At 48.3% G+C, this 17,866-nt stretch overlaps 1 protein-coding gene across 1 annotated transcript; it reads right to left on the bottom strand.

The window, feature by feature from the left end:
* Positions 1-601: 601 nt before the first annotated feature.
* LOC146341000 (vomeronasal type-2 receptor 26-like) lies at positions 602-17,588 on the bottom strand. Its single transcript, XM_084807313.1, has 10 exons — positions 17,574-17,588; positions 15,475-15,619; positions 13,130-13,365; positions 11,379-11,520; positions 10,043-10,175; positions 6,758-7,049; positions 4,100-4,936; positions 3,216-3,425; positions 2,143-2,269; positions 602-1,506 (listed from the first exon to the last, which is right to left on the bottom strand). The coding sequence occupies exons 1-10, from the start codon at positions 17,586-17,588 to the stop codon at positions 602-604; spliced, it is 3,042 nt and encodes a 1,013-aa protein (XP_084663439.1).
* Positions 17,589-17,866: the final 278 nt, after the last annotated feature.

The raw sequence follows: 17,866 nt of genomic DNA, 5'->3' as shown, positions 1-17,866 counted from the left end.
TTCAGGTTGCATCCAGGACAGCTGCAGCAGAAGAACATCATGGCCGATCCAAGCTCTGCCAGTGCCCACTCCTCCATCTCTTTGGGTGGCCGGCCTTTCACGTAGCCCCACTGATGTGGGGATGGGGGCACGTCCTGCAGGATGCTTCTGTCATCACACAGGCCTTCTTGACCCATCCCAGCTCACATTGAAACGCATCAACAGAAGGTTACTGGCTGTCAACTGTCTATTCTCAGGTCTTTGAGAGGTGTTACCGCTATGCCCCTACTCTGTTTATTGAAATCTTAGACTCAAGAGTGACAGAGCTGGAAGGGATCCTGAATCTCTTTGCAATCAGAGTCTTTGGGCTGTAAGAGACTCAAGAGACGTTGCCTCCAAACCCATAACAATATTACAGGTTTCCATTACTTGAAAAAAAATAACAAAACCCCATTCCACCAAGTCACTATGAAAATATACAGCAATAATGTAGATGCTTTGATAGTTTTATTTTAAAACAAAACAAATTTGGATCACAATTACTCTTGTAAGGATAAACAGCATAGTAAATTGTGACTGGCTGACTGACTGGAAAATGATTTTTTCTCCCAATATATTATACTCACAGATTCTTTCTCCTTATTAAATGGTCTTTACAATTAAGATTGGGCCTCAAGAGAATAATGTAACATTTGGGGAGAAAGATGCAACCCAGGAGACCAGCAGTGGAGGCCAAGATGGAGAAGACCTCCACGGCCACCATGGACTTCCCCTTGGTGCTCAGGTAGGTGGGCACAAAGGAGACCCAAACACTGCAAAATACCAGCATGCTGAAGGTGATAAACCTGGCTTCATTGAAACTGTCAGGCAATTTTCTTGCTAGAAATGCCACCATGAAACTAATGAGAGACAGGAAACCCATGTAGCCCAGGACAGTGTAAAACATGGCGACTGAGCCTTCATTACATTCCACTATGATCTCTCCAGTCAGGGAGTGGAAGTCCAGATTTGGGAATGGGGGAGAAGTCACCAGCCAGACAGCACAGATCACAGCTTGGATGAAGGGACAGGCCAGGACAATGGAGTTTGTCACTTGTCTCCCCAAGAGTTTTCTGGCCATGTTTCCTGGCTTAGTGGCCATGAAGGCCAGAACCACCGTGACAGTTTTTGCCAAGACAGAAGAAACAGCAACAGAGAAGGTGATGCCAAAAGCAGTTTGCCGCGGAAGACACATGACTTTTGTGGGTCGGCCGATGAAGAGGAAGGAGCAGAGGAAGCAGAGCAGGAGGGAAATGAGGAGGATGTAGGTAAGGTCTCGGTTGTTGGCTTTCACGATTGGTGTGTCACGGTGTTTAATGAAGATTGCCAGCACTACAGCTGTGATCACAGAGAGGAGAAGGGATAGAGAAGCTAAACCAAATCCCAATGTGTCTTGATAGGAAAGGAAGTGGATCTTCTTGGAGATACACTGGTCTTGGTTCTTGTTTGGGTGTTGATCTTCTGGGCATGGGGCACAACGATCTGCATCTGGAATGAGCAACAAGTATTGAAGCATCTCAAACATGACACAGGTGTCCTTTTTGTGGGGCCAGTTCAGCCCTCAAAGAAGGAGATGGAAATATCCATTCTCTAGCTTATTTTAAACCTTTGGGTTTTTTTCCCTTTAAGCTTTGGAAATCATGAGTCTAGAGTCAGAAAAGGTGCAAAACCGGTTTAGTTTCATATGACAGGCCACTGTAACAGATAAATGTTCAATGTTTCAAAGAAGAAAATCCAAAATTCTTTTGCTCAAAATGAAAACTGGGTTAATGTAGGAACTGAACCACATTTGTTGCCTTCTGAATGGGCAAACAAACGCTATCTGTCATTTTCTGAAGATTACGCACTGTCCTCTGAGAAGATATTTGGTGCAGAGGCTGGTGAACACGGTACAGAAATCACTACAGAAGAAAAGGGCAACCTGTTAGACATTGGAGTAACATGCTCAGTTGTTAGTCTGCAAACAAGTAAATCACATTATGCCATCCAAAATGGTATTTTTATTGAAAATATTGCATGGGGGAAATGACAGACTCTTCTCATTGGCTATGAACTTCTCCTTGGCCCAGTCCAGTCTGACCCCAGTATATTATGCACTTTTATATGGCTCAGAGTTTGAGGTACCTGTCCAGTTGGAAATTGTCGCTACTGGACAACCATCACATCTGTAGCAGCAAACAGGCTTTCCCTCTGGAACTGTTTTCTGGTACCCCGGAGAACACCTCTCCACACACCTCGCAAAGGGCATCTTCTAAATGGGAAAAGTCAAACAGCTGATGATCTCTAGAGAGAGAAATCACACTAAAAAGAGTTATTCAACAGATTTTCCCATTACATGATGGATGTTATCATCTCTTTAGGAGTGACAAAATCTCTTCTGGATGCCAGCAGGTTACTAAGAGCAATGATAAAAGAGGCTAATATAAAATATATTTTTAGGTAGAAACAGGATCTTTAGAAGTCGCCTCCTACTGAGTCAGATGCTTCGTCTACCTGTCCAGTATTGTCTACATTGACTGGCACCGCTTCTCCAAGGTTTCAGACAGGGGTGTTTTTACAGCCCTACATGGAGATACTGGAACCCAACCTGGGACATCTCCATGCAAAGATTGTATCTTAGAACTGGACAATTCCCCCCCCCCCCATCTTGATGCAACAGGCCTTTGGCCTTATCTAAAAAGTCAACTTGTTTGAAAGAACTGCAGTATCCTTTAATCTGAAATATTTGCATGAAAACATTGGTATTTTTTTTTTTTTTAACCACTGGATGAGAACCCCTTCCTGGACTTAATAGGCCAGGATCTCTTCTCGATCATCCCAGAGTGCAGGACACGGAATAATGGGCTGAAGTTACAGAAAGCCAGATTCCAGCTGAACATCAGGAAAACACTTCCTGACTGTTAGAGCAATACGACAGTGGAACCAATTCCCTAGGGAGGTGACGGGCTCGCCCACACTGGAGGCCTTCAAGATGAGGCTGGACAGACATCTGACAGGGATGCTCTGACTTGGATTCCTGCATTGAGCAGGGGGTTGGACTCGATGGCCTTGTAGGCCCCTTCCAACCCTACTATTATATGATTCCATGATTCTATGGCCTTTGGTCTGTTCTAGAAAGACAAATTCTGTTCTCAAGGGATAGAACTGCACTATTCTTTAGATCTCCCATGACCCCAGAACATTCACCTCAACCTCACCTCTGTAGGCCACACAATTGCATCAGCTTGAATGATGAAGTCTTGGCCTGGGGAAGCTCCTGAATCCACCAGTCCCACTTTCACAGGAGCAAACGACCAATTGGGGGAGAAGATCCAGTTCAGGATATCATATCTCTTGCCATTTTCAGTGAAAGAGAATTCATGTCCAGCACTGTTGTTAAACCGGACGTTTGTCAAAGAGGCAAGAATCTGAGGTGGAAGAGATGCTTAGAAAATGGGGTGAATGTGAGTGAGTCTGGTGTCTTCTGGTATAATATGCCTGCCATCAAGTTAGGAAACAGGGTCCCCACCCCACTCGCACTGTAGTCTGTTTAGTTTAATGCTTAAGTTGCTTCTCCTTTGAGCACTCTCTGCTCAAATAGGCTTGCCAAGTGGTTTGGGGGGTTTGTCTGGAGTCCACCTGCTACAACCTGCTCTCGTATCTTGGAGTGGGAGCTGGAGGGAGTTTGCTCAAAGCCGTGAAGAGACCAACATCTGGGGGTCCTCAGCTGTCTGTCAAGAAGGAACAGGGGATGTGGGGAGCTGCCTGCTGTTTGCTTCTGGGTTTTGCAGGGAACAAATACTGCTCTGTAGACTAGAACTTCGTTTGGGGTGGGGGCTTGCCTGATTCCTCCCTCCTCAATATGCAGAATTATAAATACGTAAGTATTACAGAAGCAGTATAAGTCTCAGCTACTCGTTACATACTTCCTAGTGCCCGTTAAGGGAAACAATGGCTAGGAAAGAATACCCCAGGGGAATGTCTCTCTTTGGAATGGGCCAATAGGCTTTATCTAGGTTCACCCTTTGCTTCCAGGATCAGACCACTGAGAAACCACCCAGGTATCTTTTATAAGATTCCCAAATCTGAAGGAGGATGTTACCTGCCATGGCTGGATATCCAGAAGCCTCTTGCCTTCCCCCATCATTCCAGGCTTGGCTTCAGATATAGCACGGAGAGCATGTGCCACGGAATAAACACCATTGTAGACGCTGTAGCTGTGAGTTGACATGCTCATGTCAAACAGAGAGTATGGCATGTCCTCTAGCCTCTCCTTTCCAGTACAGTTTCTCTCTCCCCATGGAGAGGTTTGGCCTGGTTTCAGAAATTTACACTTAAATGCCCATTCCCACCAGTAACGGAGAAAGACGTCTCCTTGTGGTCGTAGTGGATCTAAAGTCCAGAGAAAATGTGTGAATTCTGGTATGTCCCTTGTGTAGACTCTGAAGTGCAAAGCACCATGGAAGGCATCTAGATCTCTCCTGCCCAAGGGGGATCCTGTCACAGCAATTTCCCACTGGGATGTCAGGATCCAAACTTTCCTAAATGGGGTGTTGTTCTTTTCTTGATGAACACCCAACAAAAATTTTAAGTGTCCTATAACAGTGAACTCTGCAAACACAATGATCACTTGGGGATCAAACCAAGAACTAGGAATAAAGCCTGTTTGAACGCGATGCAAATGGACTGGGTCCATTGACTTGAACATCTCTGTGACAGCCACACAGACGTCCTCCTGCTTGAGCATCGGTGTCAGTGTCTGGATGAAATTTTCACCACGGTCATCACTGGGAGCAACCAGCCCAATCCAGTTCCAGCGGAAATGCAGGATGAGCCAGACTAAGCCTTCATATTGAGCCATTTCATTGGGATCGATCCGGTAGAAAAAAGGAAATGCCCTTTTCTCTCCCTGAACATCATTCAATAAGGCATAACCAAGCTGAAGGAAGGAATGTCTTGTTAGTCTGTTGCAGCAGAATTTTGTGACACTGTTAAAGACTTTTAGGGTGCAATACTATGGAAGTTTAGACAGAAAAAAGGCCTACAATTCCCGGCCAGCTATACTTGCTGGGGCATGCTGGGAGTTGTAGGCTTTTTTCTGTCTAAACTTCCATAGGATTTCAGCCTTAACAAATTTTATCCTGAAGAAAGGGATCCATTTTTAAAATGGGTGAAGCTCTGTGCTGTCTTTAAAGTTTCCCACTATTGTTGATACCTCCACAAAAGTCAGGGCTGCCATGAAGGTAACCCTGACACAATTTCGAAGCATTTAAGTCTTGTCCGTCTGTATTGAAGAAATATTTCTTTTCGTATGAGTCTCGGGGCCTTTCTGGCTTTAGGGCCCCTGCTCAAATACATAGTTAAATCCAAATGTTTCCATTCTTTTGGAAATGCACCAGCACACACAAAATAGGAAATGTGACACAATGTTATTGGGGTTAATCAGACACCACCAAAGTGGCTGTATTCCAAATACTTCCTGTTTACATCCTAAGGCCTGTGGCTGAAATGAGAACATAAGAATGGCCCTGCTGGATAGACCAACGGTCCATCTAGTTCAGCATTATGTTCACACAGTGGCGAACTAGCTACCTGTATGAAACCCCAAATTAGGACATGTTCCCCAACCACAGTTCTACATAGGCATAATGCCTCTGATTGCTGAAGGCAGCATATGGACATCAAGAATAGTAGCCATTGATTGCACCATACATAAAAGATTGATAAATGTTGTATTGCTGTCAAGGGGTGGGGGGAACAGCAAGGAGTCTTGAACAATTTTGTTCAGTTGTGAATCTTTAAGTGTCACAAGACTCCTTGTTATTTCTCCTGTCTGAAACCTTTTCCTACATAACAGACCCATTGCTGGCTGGGAATCGTCACTCAATACCCACCTGAGACGATTGGCTATTTTCAAGGAGAAGGATCCTGCTGGGACTGGCCCCAAACTCCCTGCGAGGGAGGACCACCCAGGACCCAATCCTGGGACCCCCTTCTCAAAAACAGGACTGGCCAAACCTGGCCTTTCAGTCCCCCCAAATACCCAGTAGCCACCCTCTTAAGCCAAGAGGCACTGAAATTAGCACCAAGGTTATGCAGAGAGATCACACCAACTGAAGGTTGGATAAAGGTTTATTAAGATCAGAATAGAAGGGTAGAGGGAAAGTGAAGAATGGAAATAGCAAGTTACACAGAGGGTACAAAGCCAAACCACTTTACTATAAACAGAGAGCTTCATGAAGGCACACCCAAGCAAAATCGTTACGTAGCCTATCAGGGGGCGTTTTTTTTTCTTTCTTTGATTGCAATGGCGGCGGCGGCGGCGGCAGCCGGTCGAAAGACCGGCTGCCGCTCCCGCCCCGCTCTAACACCCTCCGAACCGCCAGCTGGACCCGCCGCCGGGAGGGACATTCGGCGAAGGTAAGTCCCGTCCCGGGGGGGGGTGTGTGCGGGGTGCGGGGGGGGGGTTCGGAGGATTTCTCCCCGAAACTTGTTCAGGGGGCCGAACACGTTGGCGCTCGGCCCCCCGAAGTTTCGGGGAGAAATTCTCTGCCAACCCTAGCTATCATGAAGGGAATTGTGTGGCAGGTTAGCCAAAGTCAGAAGCCTCCTGTCATCCAGGATCAAGGCCATACATCCACTGCATGGGTAAATGTGTTTTTAGAAATTGGTCATTCCATTTTTGTGTTCCTGAGCTCTGCAGATCCTCCCCCCACACACACACACAAACACACACCTCTCCCCACTTGAATCCCCTAACCTGTGGGATCTTGTAGCTGCCCATTAAGGATGCAATTTCCCTAGAGGATTTGGAGTCGAGGCCCCCAATAACAGAGAGTAGTTTATCCTGCCGGTCACATTTATAATTGGGAATCATTCGCCCCCGAGTGGAAAGCAGAGAGAGGCTGTTCTCATGCATTCTCCTGGCAATGTCCCTGTGTTCATAGATGCGGAAGCCGAGCGTTGTGTTGGGAAGGAGAGTTGGATCCTTGTTGATCTCAGTGATGGCAAATGCCAAGGCCAGGAAGTGCTGGTAGTTCTTGATTATTGTCCTGCAACCATGAGAGTGACATTGGGAGGTTAGTGAGGATCCCAATGGAACTTCCAGGAAGGCTAAAAGTTCCAGCTCTTTGAACCAGGAAAAACGTCTAGAGCGCAGACATCTCCATGAAGGATTCAGAGACAAGTTCAGATTGTTCTATTGACACACAGAGACACAAAGTCTTGCTACATGCATTTCGTAGAACACCTGCTGGATCAGAGATCAAATCCAGTATATTTGGAATTCATTTGTTTATTCTCTATTTTCATTATTTATGCTCAGACTTTCAGGATGCAAATGCTTCCAAGGTGGCTTCCAGGTTCAATAAAAATACAATAATAAAAGAAAAAATAGACCATCAAGGAGACCAAAACAACAACAACAACAAACCTTGGCCAGGATACTTCCCACAGTGCAGTGCAGGGTCAATTCTTGGGATGTACAGACAGCCCAGGCAGAGAGAGACCTGGTCTCTCATCGCGGAGAGACTCTGCTACATACGGAGCTGAGAGGACAGATAGTCTGAGTATGAGGCAGCTCTCGCTATTCTTGTTTAAAGCATCCCTTTATTCAGGCCATGAGGACTGGCATCCTGCTTTAGTTTTAGCCAAAGCACCAAAAGAGTACCTGCCTTGCACATGGAAGCCCCCAGGTCTAATTCCTGGCAGAGCAGGACCAAGAGTAGGGATGTACGAAAGTCACTTACCTTTCGAGGATTATGTTGATGGTGGTGGGGGGAGGTGTTCCGTCCCTCCCCCGGAATCCTCGCCGGAGGGGGAGGCGCTCCGTTCCTCCCCCCTGGAATCCTCCATGGCCGGCTGTGCTCTGCGGCAGCTTCGCGGAGCAGCCGGCCAGGCCCAGCCCAGCCCAGAGCTGTCTGCAGTCGGATTTCCGGCCGCAGAGGGCTCTGGGAAAAAACAAAACAAACCGCGTACGCAAATGGTGGCGGCTACAGCTGCCGCCATTTGCATTCCTTATTTTTGGCCGTCTGAATCTACGTAAATATTTACGTAGACTATGACGGCGAAAATAAAGGGGAACGCAAATAGCGTAGCGGGTGCTATTTGCGTCCCATTTTGATTCACCGTTTTAGCCTACGTAAATCTTTACGTAGGCTAAAACGGCAAATCAAAAAGGGACGCAAATAGTTCCTGCTACGCTATTTGCCATCCCCTTTATTTTTGCCGTCATAGTCTACGTAAATATTTACGTAGATTCAGAGGCCAAAAATAAGGAACGCAAATGGTGGCGGCCGTAGCTGCCACCGTTTGGGTACGCAGGTTTTTTTTTTTTTTAACCCAGCCATGATAGGCTACGTAAATCTTTACGTAGCCTATCACGTCGTTTTTTTTTAAAAACCCAGCCATGATAGGCTACGTAAATCTTTACGTAGCCTATCATGTCGTTTTTTTTAAAAAAACCCCGGCCATGATAGGCTACGTAAATCTTTACGTAGCCTATCAGGTCGTTTTTTTTTTTTTTTTACAAGACAAATGGCCGTGGTGGCAGCTGGTTGGAAGACCAGCCGCCGCAGACGCCGCTGGAGCTGCCGCTGCCCAGAAGATCCACCCCAGGTAAGTCTCATCCCGGGGGGGATCCACGAGGGGGCAGGGGGGTGGCAGGCCATTCCGCCACAGATTTCGGGGGGCCGAATGCACTGGCATTTGGCCTCACCAAGATCCGTGGCAGAATTCTCTGACATCCCTAACCGAGAGGGAAAGCCACTAACAGTGCAGAAGAGAGTGAACTAGGTGGACTGCTGCTCTGTCTTGGCAGAAAGAAGATTTCTGGGCTGCTCAGTCAATTTTGTTTTGCTGCCTTTACAGAGTACCTACAGAGGAACTGATAAGTGTTTTGTGGTCCAAAAAATTGCTTAACTTATAGATCAAATGTTATGGATAGATGCATAATTTTAAAAAGGGCCCAGTTGGCTGTTTTAGAGGCAAAAGGACTTTGTATATACAAATGGGGAAGGAGATAGAGTTTTTCCTCTCTTTTCCCTTCTTGGAGTAGGGATGTACGAAACACTTACCTTGTTCCTTGCCGGGCAATCCGCGGTGGGGGGGAGGCACTCTGTCCCTCCCCCCAGAATCCTCCCTGGCTGGCTCCACTCCGTGGAGGCTCTGTGGAGCTGCTGGCCAGGGCCGGACACAGCCGGAGTTCCAGCTGTGGCTGGGCTGCTGTGGCTGCAAATGGCGGCCGTTGTAGTGGTCGCCATTTGCATGCTTGCAGTCAGCCGTGATAGGCTACGTAAGTATTTACGTAGCCTATCACGGCAAAGAGCAGGGACGCCAATGGCAAATTTGCGTGGCTGCCTTTACCGTGATAGGCTATGTAAATACTTACCTAGCCTATCACGGCAAAGAGCGGGGGCACAAATGGTGGAGCGGCCGCCATTTATGTCTGTTAGATAAAAAGTTCTTGCTTTCGGTTGGAAGAAAGGATGCCAGGCAGGCAGCAGTGGATCCAACAGTATTTTATTAATCGTTTTGCAAAACGAGTGCAGAGCAGTCTGGACCCCGAGGTACATGTACAAAAACTTTTTATACTTTATTACTTCTATTGTTCTTGCCAGTAACCAATGAAACAGACAGTACATCAGCTTACCAAGCCAGTAGCCAATAAACAGTCAGTACATCAGCTTACCAAGCCGTTAGTCATGGGCGTGTCAGTGTGGTTCTTGTCTGCTCCGCCTACATTTTTCCCGCCACTCGGGCTCTACATGACTGAGGCACCAATCGGTTATGGAGTCTCTTTTTCTAACAATTCCCTCCTTTAAGTCTTTACTCACGTCTTAAAGCGTTTTAAAGTGGAGTCTCCTTATTAGCACAATAAAGCAAGAGCATCTGTTTTGACAGAGCGGTTTCAATTAATCGTTGGGATAAGCCCCTGACGCAGGGGATAATGCAACAACCAAATAATACTAAAACTCCTGCTGTTACTGCAAGCGAGATAAGGATTGAGGCCACTAGGTGTTTCCATTTTTCAAACCATCTCTCTAACCAGGCGGTCACGGGGCTGTTAATTTCTGAATTCTCAGCTAACTCCTCGGATAAGGCGGTGAGGCCCCGCAAGGCCCTTGTTACTGTGCTGTCTGGAGCAGTGTTGTTAGGGATGAAGGTGCAACATCGCCCACCTAGCATAACACATACCCCTCCTTTTTCTGCTAACATCATATCAAGAACACGCCGATTTTCCCAGGCCATTTGGCTAGTGGCATCTAGTTGCTCAGCCAATCCCTTTATAGCATCATGGGAATAGTTTATAAACTTTTGTTGATTATAATAAATGTAATTGATCCAATCTACATTTTTGTTAATTGTTACCCACCAAAACAAGGTAGATTCAAATCCTGCAGCGATTTGATTCCTCCCTTTGAATTCATCCGGTACTCCCCTTGGCACCCCTATAGAGTCAATGTATATTCGATCATCAAAAGGGGTTACCGACCGCTTCCGTCGGGGTTGGCTAGTTCTCTCTACTGGATGATATGCAATTGAAAAGGGGACTGCCAATTGAACTAATTCACAAGCTCCGGACCAATTGGAGGGCAACACTTCATATAACTCTAGACCCCCACAGTACCACCAGAGATCAGCCCGTGGGATTGGAAGGGAATTATTCCTAAAGCGGGTGGAATTAACACATTTTATTTTGCTTGTCAGGTTCCCCAACCACTCCCCCATCCCTGTAAGGTCTCGGTGTATGCATCCAGTATGGTTTCCTTGTTGCAAAAAAACTATGGAGGGTCTAGCGTGATTTTTTAATTTGAGAGGAGGGTATAGCTTATTGAGAGTTTGGCACTCCTCTTCTCCCCACGCATTAGGGTGTTGGAACAAACGGATCACACAGGTGAGGAGGGAAGGAGTGTCCCACCCCAGAGGAAAAGGCAGCACCCTCACTACCGATCTTCCTGCGGCACAAACAAAACAGTCAGACTTATTTAAGGACTTGGCGGTATACTTTACCCATTCTAACCACACATTATCAGTTTCTTCTGTTATTGGGATCCCTAGTCTGGCTTTCCAGGGATGCTTCTCTACCTCAGAGATTTGCACCAAAGGTGGTTTGGGAGACGCAGGTGGTTGAGGGTCTCTTTTGATGGGGATTAGTTTACCTTCTTTTTCTTTTGCCTTCCGTATTAGCTGATTGACGGTTTGGTGAGCCCGCGATGGGCTCCACTCACCTAACCCCCATTGAGGAATAGTCCTCACACTCCCTGGTTCTGGTAGCTCCCCTCTGCGGAGGCAAACTGTGCTACCTACTGGTAGAGTGCCTCTCTTTTCACCAGTGTAAAGTGGCTTAATCAATTGTACTTCATAAACGCCTATCCCATTACAAGTGGTGGGTTTCTTGGACTTATAGTACTCCGCTCCCAAAGAGGACCTGTAGAATGCCTCTCCCCAGTGCCCATTTTCTTGGCAACAGTTCCTTGTTGCCCCGGCTGTCATGCAGGAGAGCAACATCAGGGTCCATAGCCACTTCATTTTAACAATAGTGGTTGTGTTATCAAGCCCAATTGAGTCGGATCCTGGCCTGTCCTAGGTGCTGAGATTTATAAACAAGAGGCGATTGTGGCTCCTGGATGGCTTCTTCGCCTGTGTCCCTGGCAGCTTCTGGTGGGGTGCCAGGGAGCAGAGGACCGTTGCCCGTGTCCTCCTGTTCTCTCCGGGTGACAGGAGGAGGCAGGGGTCGTCTAAATGGCTTCAACCGGCTGCAATGTGTCCATTTGCTAGAACCTACAAGTTTTACACATGAATGGCTGGTTGGTCCCACTAGGTAGGGTCCTTCCCACCCTTCCTTTAAAGCTTCTTTATTCCACTTTTTCAGCAATACCTCATCTCCCGGTTGGAAAAGATGGATGGGAGCTTCTAGCGGCAATCTCTGGAATGGGACAGAGTAGGCCCGTAGCTGTGAAAGAACAGACTGTAGAGAAGTCAACTGGCCCCTTAACATTTGATCTCCCATCTCCCATTTGACCTCCTCCCTCTTTCTGCAGTGTACCCGAGGTGGGAATCCAAACATTAGCTCAAAGGGGGACTGCTTTATGTCTTTTCTTGGCATTTTTCGAAGCTTTGTTAGGGCTGTTGGCAGAGCCTCAACCCAAGTGAGTCTTACCCCTTGCTGGAGCTTGGTTAGAGTCTCCTTGAGACTCCGATTGGTTCTTTCAACCTGCCTACTCGCCTGGGGCCTCCAGGGGCAGTGTAAGTGCCACTCTACCCCCAGAGCTCGTGCCAACCCTTGCGTAACAGCTGAGGTGAAATGTGAGCCCTGGTCGGACTCTATAACTTCAGGCAAGGAGAACCAGGGCACCACCTCCTGTAACAACTTAGCAACTACAGTTTTTGCTTGACAGTTTCTGCATGGGAACGCTTCTATCCACCCCATCATTTGACACACTATTACAAGCAAATACCTGTAACCCCTACACAGTGGCATTTCAGCAAAATCAATCTGTACCCTCTGGAAGGGATAGTACGCCCATGGTCACCCTCCTTTCGGTGGAGGGGGTGCCCTGGGGGAGTTAGTTTTCTGGCAGACCTCACAGGTTGTGGCTAGTCGATGGGCGCGTACAGTTAGGCCAGGAGAGACAAACAGCCTTTTGCAATAGTCAATCATGGTTGATGCCCCAGGGTGTCCAAGAGAATGATGCCCTTGTTCCAGGATAGCTCCCTGCAGGGTCTGCAGGAGAAACAGTCTTCCATCAGTCATCTGGATCCATCCGTCGTTGCAGGGACTCACTTTGTGCTCTTGTGCCATTTGCAACTCGGAGGGGGAGTATGTGGGGCACTCTTCCCTTCTGGGTAAGACAAGGAATGTCCCTTGGATTCCTTCCTTGGCTGCTCTCTTTGAGGCCTCATCTGCTCTTTGATTTCCTTGCTTCCACTTTTCCTCTTTTTCTCTTCCGTGGGCTCGGACGTGGATAACAGCCACTTGTAAGGGTAACTGGAGGGCATCTAAAAGGTCCACAATTAAGCCGCCATTGGCAACTGGGGATCCATTTGCTGTAAGGAATCCCCTCTCTTTCCATAACTGCCCGTGAGCGTGCACAACGGCAAAGGCATTTTTACTGTCAGTGTAAATGTTTACCCGCCTTCCTTCGTCTGCCTGCAGAGCTCTTGTCAGGGCCAGCAGTTCAGTGGATTGGCCGGAGAAATGAGGAGGCAGTTGTTCTTCATGAACACTCTCGCTTTGGGTGATGACAGCCGCCCCTGTGTAACGCTTTCCGTCCAGCATGTAACTGGACCCGTCTACAAACAAATCTTCCGCTCCCTCTAACGGTTCATCTTCAAGATCTGGCCAACCTTTGGTATCCAAGTCTAGTACTTCGAGACAATCATGATGCGGGAGCCCCAGCCCACGCGTGGCCTGTATTGCCAGTAACAGGGTGGCGATGTTGAAGCTAGAGCAGGCCTTGAAAGTGAGGTTTTCGTTCGTTAGCAAACCTATTTCATATTGGGAATGCCGAGCCGGGTTGAGGAATTTGCTTCCTCCCCCTGACCCTAAGATTTGTGGTACCCCATGTGGCACCCAGACCTCGATGGTCCCTCCCATTGTCATTTTTTCAGCTTCAGTGCAGATTAAGGCTGTCGCTGCCACTGCTCTCAAGCAGCTCGGCCATCCTCGTGCCACAACATCAAGGACTTTGGAGTAGTAGCCCACTGGCCTCCAGGAAGGGCCCATCCATTGGCAGAGTACTCCCGAGGCTATGCCCTTATTCTCATGCACGTAGAGTCTAAACGGTCGACTGGGATTTGGCATAGCGAGGGCCGGTGGTGACACAAGGGCAGCTTTAAGGCTGAGGAAAGACTTATTCATTTCTTTAGTCCATTTCCATTTGTCTAATTTATATTTCTGCAGCGCCTCATATAGTGGCTGTGCTATTTCTCCATAGTCGGCTATCCATAGCCGACAGAATCCAGTCAATCCCAGGTAGGCCCTTAGTTCACGGGGGGACGTAGGGACAGGGGTGTCATGAATGACTTCGACTCTTTCTGATCCCAAGCTTCGGGTCCCCTTGGCTAAGTGATAGCCTAGGAATTTTACAGTTGGTCAGACTAGCTGCACCTTTTCTCTTAACACCTTATAGCCCCCCTCCGCTAGATGATTAAGGAGGGAAATTGTTCCACTTAGGCACATATCCTTGGCCTTGGCTGAAATGAAGAGGTCATCACAGTACTGGAGGAGATGCACCTCAAGGTGCTGATGGACCCAAGGTTCGAGGTCCTTTTGAAGCTGCTGGCCAAAAACGACCGGTGAAAGATTGAGCCCCTGAGGGATCACTGTCCATGTTAATTGAACCTTTGACTCACCCTCTGGGCTCTCCCACTCAAAGGCGAACAAAGGCCTTGAATAAGGGTGGAGTGGGATGCTGAAGAAAGCGTCTTTTAGGTCTATGACAGTGAACCATGCATGATCTTCTGGAATTCTTATAAGGAGGGTGTGTGGGTTAGGGACCACAGGGTGGGGGGCCTCGATCTGCTGGTTAATGAGGCGGAGGTCTTGCACCAGGTGAAACCCCTTGCCCCCCCTTTGGACACAGCGAGAATGGGCGTGTTGTAGGGGGATATTATCTCGATGAGTCAACCCTCCTCTCGGAGCTTCATTATTAAAGGTTGTAGACCCATCTTCCCTTGGCGGGAAAGGGGATACTGTTTCACATGAACTGGTTTCGCCCCTTCCTTGAGAGGAATTTTGTACAGTGCTGCCGATTTGGCACGAGAGGCCCCTCCAACTCCGGCCCAAACCAGAGGATTGACTCTGTTTTCTATTAAGCACCATTCTTCATTTGCCTCTGAGGTGGGTTCCTCTATGGCTTTCAAAAGGGCCATTTGATAGTTACTGCTCTGTTGCTTGGGGAGTCGTACTTCCATTCTTCCATCAGGAGTGAAAGTGATCTCAATTTGGAGCTTAGTCAATAAGTCCCTCCCTAACAATGCCACCGGACAGGAGGGGGTACAGACAAACGCGTGTTCTAGGTGTGTTTTCCCAACTTTGGTGAACAAAGGACAAGAAAGGGGCACCCGCGTTGCCCTTCCCTCGACCCCCATTATGGTGGTAGATCCCCCATTTCCCGTTGGTGGCTTGCTAAGGGGGAGGATGGACAAGGCCTTGTATCTACAAGGGCATCGTAGGAGCGGCCCCCAACTTTAATGTTGACCATGGGGTCCCGTCTTGCCTCAGAGACAGCCAAGAGGGGGCCGGGCCCCGGTCTGTCCTAATCTCTTTCTTGTTCATACAACACTCTTTGCTCTTCCCCCTTGCTTTCTTTCTCTTTCTGTTTTAGGGCTTCACAGTCTTGCTTCCAGTGTCCAGTCTTTCTACAAAAAGTGCACTGATCCTTTCCTAAGGGAGGCCCTTTTCTGTTCCCCTTTCCACCCTTCTTAATCCCTCCTTGCTCTGGCCTGAGAACAGCAGCAAGTAATTTTGCCTGCCTCTTATCCTTTTCTTTCTCTTCTTCTTCCTCTCATCTTTAAAGACCTTCTGGGCTACTTCAACTAGGACTTCTAAATCAGCCGCTAGTCCTCCTTCGACTTTCTGTAACTTCTTTCTGATATCTTGGCAGCTATTTCCTACAAACTGCGTGGTGAGAACTCGTAGGTTATTTGGGTCATTCAGGTCGATGTCAGTATATTTGGCAAAGGCTTCTCTCAGCCTTTGGAGGAAGACGGCGGGGGGTTCACTTTTGTCCTGTTTTAACGTCAAGACCTTTTGCAGATTGGGGGCCCTTCAAGCGGCCTGTTTCATGCCCGCTAAAACAAGCCGAAAGTATTCAGCATGTAATTGCCTTTGCGCCACCGTGGCCACTCCCCAGTCAGGCCTCCCAATGGGCAAAACCTCTGCCACCCGCTCTTCAGTCACCTGGGGGTTCTCCTTTCTAAATCTAGTTCGTGCCCCCGCAAGAATAGTCGGTTTCTGACTAAGGAAACAAGTGTTTAACAACATTTGTGTGTCGTCCCAGGTAGGATTGTGTGTGAGCCTCACATTTTCCATTAAGGACAACAATGGACCGGGGTCCTCCTCAAAGGGAGGATTGAACTGTTTCCAATTGTACAAATCAGATGTCGTAAAGGGGACGTAAAGAAACATTGTCCCCTGATGGTGTTGGGCGGTAGGATCGGGGACCTCTCTAATAGGGAAGGTCAATTTCACTGGTGGCTGAGGCTCCTTTCGTAAATTGTAATTAGGCCCTCCTTTAGTTTCCCCCTCTTTATCAGGCGCCTTTTCCTGGGTTCGAGGCCCCCAAGCACGCTTCATCTCTTTGAGATTTTTCTCAAGGGTGTCCAAACGATCTTGGAGAGTGTCCTCAAACTCAGTCATAGACCCGGGGCCGGACCTTGGCTCACGAGGGGGGTCTTCCTCAGGAATTTTTAATGGTTGCAACTCTTGGGCAGGCTCCCTTGGAAGAAATGGAGGCTGGGGCGGGCGTGGTCCCCCCGTGACAGCCGTCCCATAGGGAGGAGGAAGTAATGGATCCTCGGGGGCCGTAGCTACCACCCTAGGTGTTCCCGTCCTTGTCAGTTTTTTTCCAGTTATCACAGGGAGGGCCAAGGACATACATTTAACTACCCACGGGGTGGGCTTGCTGCCGAGGGGTACGCAAGTTGCCCATGAATCAATATAAGGGAACTGGTCCCAACTTCCCCTCTGTGTTATTATTATACGTACATCAGAAACCAAAGTCGGGTCAAAAGACCCCCCCAGGCGGCCATTTGGGCTCCAATATCGGCCATTCCCCGGTACAAAGAAGGACAAGATGATCCTTCATCATCTTAGTCCCATAATCTTGTTTGAAATGTGACCAGTTGCGCAAACAACACTCCAAGGGCGTATGGGACTCTCCCATGGGCCTGGATTGGGACCCGCCCATGACGGTGGGATTTCACCCAACGATTCTCGCGCTTCGCCCTCCTCTGACCCAGCCCGTCGCCGGGGTAGGGAAATGCAGATCGGGGCTCGTCACTCACTTCGCCCGTAGGCGTCTCACACAATCACAAACACACCACCGTCCCACGTTTATCCCCTAAAGTAAGTTGTTTCACTTACCCCAAAAGCCTCTTCTGTCCCACCCACAGCTGCATCCAGCTGCTTATTGATCCACTGCCGGTGCCTAAAAGGAGTGATCACATTTCCCTCTCCCTCTGGCGTTGGTCCCCAAGCGCCTTCACTGCCGCTGGCATGAGGAGAAGGCAGTGTAAAACAACCGCCTGTGGCCACTCCTCCTCCGCGGCCCCTTGGCTCAGTGCGAAGGGGACACGCCCCGAAGCAGGATCTGAGTCACGGCACCAAATTGTTAGATAAAAAGTTCTTGCTTTCGGTTGGAAGAAAGGATGCCAGGCAGGCAGCAGTGGATCCAACAGTATTGTATTAATCATTTTGCAAAACGTGTGCAGAGCAGTCTGGACCCCGAGGTACGTGTACAAAAACCTTTTATACTTTATTACTTCTATTGTTCTTGCCAGTAACCAATGAAACAGTCAGTACATCAGCTTACCAAGCCAGTAGCCAATAAATAGTCAGTACATCAACTTACCAAGCCGTTAGTCATGGGCGTGTCAGTGTGGTTCTTGTCTGCTCCGCCTACATTTTTCCCGCCACTCAGAGTCTACATGACTGAGGCGCCAACCGGTTATGGAGTCTCTTTTTCTAACACGTCCCTGCTCTTTGCCGTGATAGGCTACGTAAATACTTAGGTAGCCTATCACGGCTGGCTGCAAGTACGCAAATGGTGGCCGCTACAATGGCTGCCATTTGCGGCTGCAGCAGCCTGACAGCGGCCAGCCAGGAGACCAGCCAGAGCCACCACCACCACATTCGCCGCCACAT

Source organism: Heloderma suspectum, chromosome 6, assembly GCF_057233095.1.
Source record: "Heloderma suspectum isolate Gila_16-S chromosome 6, 16-S_ref, whole genome shotgun sequence".
Classification (NCBI taxonomy): domain Eukaryota; kingdom Metazoa; phylum Chordata; class Lepidosauria; order Squamata; family Helodermatidae; genus Heloderma; species Heloderma suspectum.
Note: the sequence above shows the minus strand (reverse complement) of the source record. Positions and strands in the feature narration are given on the sequence as shown.